The 8019-nt window shown below is 36.2% G+C and overlaps 1 protein-coding gene across 1 annotated transcript; it reads left to right on the forward strand.

Annotated features, from left to right (window-relative positions):
• The first annotated feature begins 6237 nt into the window (after positions 1–6237).
• On the forward strand, positions 6238–6921 carry LOC103212208 (olfactory receptor 4K3-like). The gene has a single exon (XM_042783323.1). It carries the CDS (start codon positions 6238–6240, stop codon positions 6919–6921), a length of 684 nt encoding a protein of 227 aa, XP_042639257.1.
• Positions 6922–8019: the final 1098 nt, after the last annotated feature.

Consider the following 8019-nt stretch of genomic DNA (forward strand, 5'->3'; position numbering starts at 1 on the left):
TACTTCTGTGTACCTTTATATATCCTTATAAGTATCATGGGATATCTGGTGGTGTAGCGCCTAAGACATTTGACTACTAATCAGAAGGCTGGAGGTTCAAACCCATCAACCACTCCTCAGAAGGCAGGTTGGGCAATCTAGTTCAGTAGTGGTACCACCTCAGAATATATATATAATTGTATAATATTCTTTGCAGAATTGCTAACATATAATGAGTACACAAGAAATGATGACTATTAATATCTCATACAATTCTAGAAATACATATAACTATGAATTATAGTCTACATTTAATAACTTCTAGGTTTTTATGTGACAAAATGTTTTCATAAACACTGTCTTATATTAATGAATGTAGGAATCTAGCATTTCATATATATATACACACACACATATAATGTCATTTCTAGGTAACTGCATATACTAAGGATTTTCAAAGTGGAAAGTTCAGTGAAGTAAATAAAGAAAAGCATCATACTTAGTTTTTTTTTCAATTCTTTTAATGACTTTTTTTTGTTATTCTAATAAACAAAATTACTGATGGATACTTTACCCACATTAATGGTCCAGTGTAGCATTCTTATAAGGAGTTCTGGTCATGTAGTGGGTAAGACAATTGGCTGTTAACTGGATTGTCAACAATTCAAATCCACCAGCTCCTTCACAGGAAAAAGGTGAAACAATCTACTTCCATAAAGATTTGTAGTCTTGGACACCCTATAGGGGTTACTATGAGTAGGAATCTACTAGATGACAGTGAGATTTGGTTTTCTAGTGAGTGGGTACCATTCTTATAGTTAATTACAGAGATTATTTCAGGCTCCATATTTTAAAATTTCCCTTGTTATTTCTGTACAGGCTATGTTATTTGTCAATCATCTAATTAGTAAACTAAGTATTCACAATTTAATACTCCGAAAGAGTCAATATCTAATATCTAAACCTAACCCCTTTATCTTTTGATAAAAAGAGAATTTCGGACAAGTTTGGTAGTCCATCTGGTCTTTTGCACATGCCTTTCTGCTTGCTTCTTGTTAAGATTTCCATGCCCTCCTCCAAGAGTTTGTTTTTGTTCCTTTTCCTTCTATAGTGATTTGGATACAGCAAGACCATATGATTTTCCATAAAGTTCCTATTAGGGTGAAAAGATATAGACTATATGGATTGACTCAAAATTAGTCAATGAAATAGATTTGGAGTATGATAGGAATTCTACTTCTTACTACATACCTTCAGCATGTGTGTGTACCTTAGTATTTTTAGTACTGAGTGATCCAGAAATTCTGCTTATTTTTAAATATTCTCTTATTTCTTATTATTTATGCAATGTCACCAAAATTCATATCATGCAATACATTTTGTTTTTTGTACTCAAAGATATCCATTTAAAATAGATTCATGAGTAAATAGCTGTTTTTATTTATGTTATTTCTCAGCTATGAGATATAAAGAATATACTACTGAGTGTTAAGAAAAATGACTCAAATAGAAGGTATTTTCATAGTGCTTGGAGGATTTTACCAATGCTCATTAAATTAGTATAATTATGGAGAAGAAATATAATCAGATGCCTCTCAGAATTCCTTCTTTCTTTCTTTCCTGCCTTCCTCCCCCCCCCTTCTTCCTTTCATTTAATCAATTATACTTTAGCACAGTCATAGTTACAAGATAGTAGACAGAATGTGGGATGAGTGTTTTGAAATTTTTCATGTTCTGTTGATCAAAAAATCCATTTTGTCACTTATGATTCACTTACACTTTGGATTGGGTTCTTTTGTGTATAAAAAAAGAAGGAGCCCTGGTGGCATAGTGCTTAAGAGCTCAGCTGCTACCCAAATGGTTAGTAGTTGGAAAACATGAACCACTGCATGAGAGAAAGATAAAGCTGTCTGCTTCTGTAAAGATTATAGCTTTGAAAACCCTATGGTGTAGCTCTACTCTGTCTTACAATTTGTTTGAGAACTGACTCAAGGTCAAGGATTTTTATAAACAAGGACAGAATGATAATACAACAATTTGTATTTCATCAGTCATTATTCTGCCTATTACATCTGCATTGTATTCATTTATGTATGCATATAATCATTCTTTTTGCTATTTATGAATCGATTCATTAGTTTGGAAAATGTTTTTTTGTGTTTTATAAGTAGATCCTTTGTGTGGTACAGGCTTAACTATGGGAGGGGAAAAAAAAAAAAAAAAAAACACAAAACAAAAAAAAGGTCCCTTCCTTCCTGGAGCATAAAATCAAATTCATTCACCTAATTTCAAGGTCCTGGAAGTTGAGGTTCATGTGGTCCATTAGTCCTTTAGACTAATTGTGTCAATGTGTCTGTGATTTTCTTCACTCTCACGCTCCACAGGGAGAGATCAATGGTTGCAGGTCAAATGGTCGTTCCCAGGCTTTTCAGATGCCAGTTGCTGCTCACAAAAGAAGGTTGTGCAACATTTTCTTTATGGACCATGTTGTGCCAATTGACCTTGATGTCCCCTAGACTATAGTCCTGAGCCCCAGGCTCAGCTACTTGTTCAAGGTGTTTGGTTATGGTTAAGTTTTCATAACTTCGCCTCCTGCGTGTTCAACTACTTTCATGGATACATTTTCAGCACGTGTAAGGACAAATGTAGAAATATTCTCTGTGAAACCTGTGTATATTCATGGGGATAATCCCATACTCTCATATCTATTTAGTTTGCATGAACATGTATGTATCCAATCATACAACCTGAATACCACTGGAACTCTGAAAGAGATCTCATTAGAAGGCCCTAAATGGAGTGGCAGAAAAACGTGGAACAAAGCTCAAAATCTTAAAAAAAAAAAAAAAAGAAAGATCAGGTTTAGTGGTTGGGTAGAGACTGTGGAATACCTGAGAAAATGGCCATTAATCACCCTTCAGACCTGGAACTGAGCTCACCTTTATGCCTCATACTTCAGCCAAATAATAGACAGGTCTACAAGGTGAACAATAACTCTAGAGAGGTACACACTCCTTAGAACAATCAGCCACTGGAGACTGAGACTGAGAAAAAAAAAAGAGGAATGTAAACTGGAAACAAAGAGAGGAAGAGGGATGATTGATGTTACATTGTGGGGGTTACAATCAAGGACATGAAACAAAATGTATATAAATTATTGAATGAAAAATTAATTTGGTCTGTAAACCTTCGTCCTATGTTATATACATACTTCCATATTGATACTGCCATGGAAACCCAAGGAGGGATCGCTATGAGTCCGATCTGACTCCACGTCAGTGAGTTTTTTTTTTTTTTGGTTATATGTGTGTGTGTGTGCATATACACACACACATAATATTTGGCTGCCAACTGAAAAGGGAGCTCTGGAGGCATAGTGCCTAAGCATTTGACTGCTAACCAGAAGACTGGCAGTTCAAACCCACCAGCCACTCCTCAAAGGAAGATTGGACAATCTACTTCTGTAGAGCTACAGCCTCAGAAACCCAAGGAAGGGCCAGTTGCTATGAGTCAGGACAGACTTAAGGGCTGTGAGTTTAGTTTTCAGTTGGCAGCCAAATGTTTAACCACAGCGCCAGAAGTGCTCCTTGATTAAAAAGGTAATACTGCTCTTTGTAGAAAAACCAATGCTTCAGGAAATGCAATGTATAAAAAAATAAAATGATTCTCACCCAGAGATAACCACTGTTAAGGTTGGGTACATCTGTATAGACACTGTAACAGTAAAAGAGACCTTTATGGAAGTAATTTTAGAAAATGAGTTTCAGCCCCTATTGTACCTTTCTTTAACTCCAAGTAAACAAACAGAATTCTGAAAAGTTAACAATGTTTCCTTTATCTGTTTGCAGGCATTACTAGCTGTTGGAAGAAAGGGAATGATGACCTTGGAAATCTAAAATGGAACTGATAAAAGGGGAGAAATTATCTGACTCAACAAAGCAAGATAGAGACAGAAGGAACTTTAGACAGACTTTTCATCTTGACCATTTTGCCCAAGGTGAGGGAATATCATTTTGTTTTTACTGTGGTTATTAGCTGCTGTTGAGTCAATTCTCAGTCATGAAGACCCCATGTGTGCAGAATAGAACTGGTCCATAGGGTTTCCAGTATCGTGACCTTTTGGAAGCAGATCGTTAGGCCTGTCTTCTGAGGAGCCACTGGGTGGGTTCAAACTGCTGACCTTTCAGCTGGTGGTCAAGTGCTTACTGCATGCACCACCCAGGGAACCTAGGGAAAGCATTTTGCTGCACCACAGTCACTTCTTGTCTTCTCTTTCAGAAACAAAGTGCTACATGCAATAACTTCCGTCTTTCCCAAGTCAGGCTTTCCTTTGAAATATCTCTACAGAAAACGAGTCACTTCCATTTCATGATCAGTAGAATCCAACGTTGGGTGCATATATGTATCCCAGCAGGTGAGTTGTTGGAATTTCAGGAAAATATTAATAGTTCTCCTGATATTTATGAAATCTTCTAACTTAATTTTTAATTCTATTTTATATTGTATGTAATATTTCAGTGTAGTAATGTGTGTATAGGAGCTCTGGTAGCATAGTGGCTAAGGCACTTGACTGCTAACCAGAAGGCTGGCGGTTCAAACCCACCAGCCACTCCGTAGAAGGAAGGTTGCGCAATCTACTTCTGTAGTGATACTGCCTCAGAAACCCAAGGAAGGGGTCGCTATGAATCGAGTCCAACTCAATGGCACATAACAACAACAACAACAACAACAACGTGTGTATATACTTTATACGTAAATGAATATACCTGGTCATAGCCCATCTGCTATTGGAAGAAAAAAAAAATGGAGACCATGTTTCTAAAGGTAAGGTCCTTATGTTGTTGAATGCACATATTATTTATTCTTGCATCCTGTTTAGTTTCTACTTAGTGATGTTAGTAATTTAGCTTTCATATTAAGTTAAAACTTAAATATTTACCAAAACAGAGCTGTTTTCACTTCTTAGACAAAAATCTGAGGCTTGTAACATGCAATATATTTAGAGTTTTCTCCAAACAGACACAGAGATCATTATTAGCCTATAAATTAAAAGCACTTCTTTTTACCTAACATGTAAGTAAAAATGTATTTAGATCTACAAATATTATTGAATACAATATATGAACTATGTGCTCTGAAAAAAAAGTAGAAAATAAGATATCTTTCCCTCAGAAATGTAAAATGTGTTTATGTAAATTATAGAGAACATTCATTCCATTAGCAAATATTTTTGTATTTCCTAAAGAAGGTCCCATATTAAATTCACTTAAATTTAGAACTACTGGGTAAATAATAGCATCATGACTTTAAAAGTAGTCTAAATTAAGAACTTTCTAATAAAAATACAATGATATTATTTTTTGTTACCTAAAATATTAAAATATTGAATATAAATAGATGTCACTAAAATGTATGACATATTTTGTTTTATTAAATAAGATTTTCATCCTCCATTTTAATTTTTACATAGAAATATTTTTACACAGATTAAAAAAAGGCATAGTACGTAATATCTAGTTACCTTGTACTATGGAGCAGGCATGGTTCTCAATCTTTCATTTTTATAACTCTTAATTCTTACAACAATCCCATGAGACATATATCATTGTTCCCCCAATTTATAGATGCAATAACTGAGGCATAGAGAGCTTACCAAATTCCCCAAGGTCACCCCACCAGGAATTTTAAGATACACCATTCCAAACTTCGATAGCGTTTTGAGTCTAGAACTTCAATATCCTATTTATTAGGAAATCTAAAGAGCTGAAAGTAAGGTATTAAAATTGTATTTTTGTTTAGAATTTAGCTTTCATTCTGTAGCAGAGATGAAAGTCATGGTATATATAGTCACTACAAAAGCTATAATTACAGGCAATATGCATTGGCGTGCTTATGAGCATCTAAAGGAGTCAAAGTGGAGCTATGGTTAAACACTGGCCAGCTAACTGAAAGGTCAGTGATTTGAACCTACCAGTGATTCCACAGGAGAAAAGACCTGACAGTTGGCTTTTGTAAAATTTACAACCTATTAAGCCTTATGGCACAACTCTGCTCTGTCCAATAAGGACCATTTTGTCAAAATATGCTCACCGGCACGTATCAACAGCTGTGTGAAGATTTGAAGCATGTAAGTATACAGAGTTAGATTTGATGCCAGGTTAGGCATTGCTTGCTTACTCGCACAATCTTATGATGTTATTTCCATTTCTATTTCACTTTAGAGAACATTTTCTTACTTGATTTAGGAAACTTAAAATCATGGACCAAGAAAACCACTCAAGGATGACTGAATTTGTGTTGCACGGTCTTTCAGGTGCCCGAGAGCTACAACTTCTCTATTTTGTGTTTTTCACACTTTTCTATTCATCCCTTTTGCTGGGGAACCTCCTCATTGTGCTCACAGTCCTCTCTGAACCTGTGCTCCACACCCCGATGTACTTCCTGCTCAGCAACCTCTCCTTCATTGATGCATATCTATCCACTTTAGCCACTCCCAATATGATATTTGACTTCTTCATGGAGCATAACACCATCTCCTTTGAGGGTTGCATGGCTCAAATATTCTTTGGTCATATCATTAGTGGTGGTGATATGATGCTCCTCGTTTCCATGGCATATGACAGATATGTAGCCATATGTCGACCTTTGCATTATACAGCCATCATGAGTATACGCAAATGTGCAGGCCTTGTGGTGGCATCCTGGCTCATTGGGTTTCTTCATTCTGCAAGCCAGCTCTTCTTCATAGTAAATCTTCCATTCTGTGGTCCAAATAATGTAGACAGCTTTTTCTGTGACCTTCTCTTGGTTATTAAACTTGTCTGCACTGATACCTATATCTTTGAGATACTGATTCGTTTGAACACTGATATACTGGGTCTATGCTGCTTTGTGCTTTTGTTCATCTCCTACACAGTCATCCTGGTCACCATGCAACGTTGATCATCTGCAGGCATGGCCAAGGCCTGGGCCACCCTGACTGCCCGTATCACTGTGGTGATCCTTTTCTTTGGGCCCAGCCTCTTCATTTATGCATGGCCTTTCCACAACTCCACAGAGGATAAGATACTCTCAATATTCTACACTATTTTCACCCCCCTTTTAAACCTGTTGATCTACACCTTAAGAAATAAGGAGGTAATATCAGCAATGAAGAAACTGAGGAAGTGAAAAATAAGTTCTTAACAAATTCTTGGTCCCTTGTGATAATGAGAACCATAATAAAGGTACCATTTATATGCTTTTCTTATAAAAATTTGTATATATGTACTAAGAAATTAAATAGACTGAGATAAGTCTTGTATATATAGGAATGGTGTTAAGTGCATTGTGAATTCTCACTACAAACTATGCTAACTTAAGAAAAATAGTAATAGCTTTGGTGAACTCATTATCTAACTCAGAAATGAGATAGATTCATGTACATAGCCTTGTAAATTAACTATGCCTCAAACAACAAAACCTGAGTCCACAATTAACAGTTCTTTGACTGGGTGTATTGAATTGAAGTTCAGAGTTTCAAGTTCAAATTAGAGGTTCAATGACTATAGGCAAAAATGGATATCTCTCTATATATAAATGAGAGATTTTTTGAACATCACTGGTAAATATATGTCTTTACTCTCTATAATTTACACTGATCTCTAGGTCCTGCCATCTAATCTATGCCCCCAGTGACAGTTAAGATTGTGTGTCAACTAGTTTAGGCCATCATTCTCAGTTGTTTAGCATTTATAATGTAATCATCCCCCATGATTTGATCTGCTATAATGTAACTACCTTCATGATGATATCTGCTGTGACTAGACAAAGCATGGAAAGGGAATTTCCTTAGGAGTATGGTCTGCTTCCAATATACATGGATGTTCTGGAAAAGCTCTCTGATTTTTGCTCAGTCTGGATCTTGCATCTGTCTCATCATCATTAGACCTCCGCTTCTTTGGACTTGAGCCAATGGAATGCCACACTGAGTGCTGACCTTGGGATTCATTAGAGCCTAGACAGCCTGTGAGCCAGCACTCTGCCATGTCACCTGCCAAC

Source organism: Orycteropus afer, unplaced genomic scaffold (genome assembly GCF_000298275.1).
Source record: "Orycteropus afer afer isolate SDZICR_OR568_19922 unplaced genomic scaffold, OryAfe1.0 scaffold00883, whole genome shotgun sequence".
NCBI classification, from domain to species: Eukaryota; Metazoa; Chordata; class Mammalia; order Tubulidentata; family Orycteropodidae; genus Orycteropus; species Orycteropus afer.

Excerpts from the sequence above, each read along its gene's own strand:
- LOC103212208 (XM_042783323.1), top strand. The coding sequence starts at position 6,238 with ATGGACCAAGAAAACCACTCAAGGATGACTGAATTTGTGTTGCACGGT.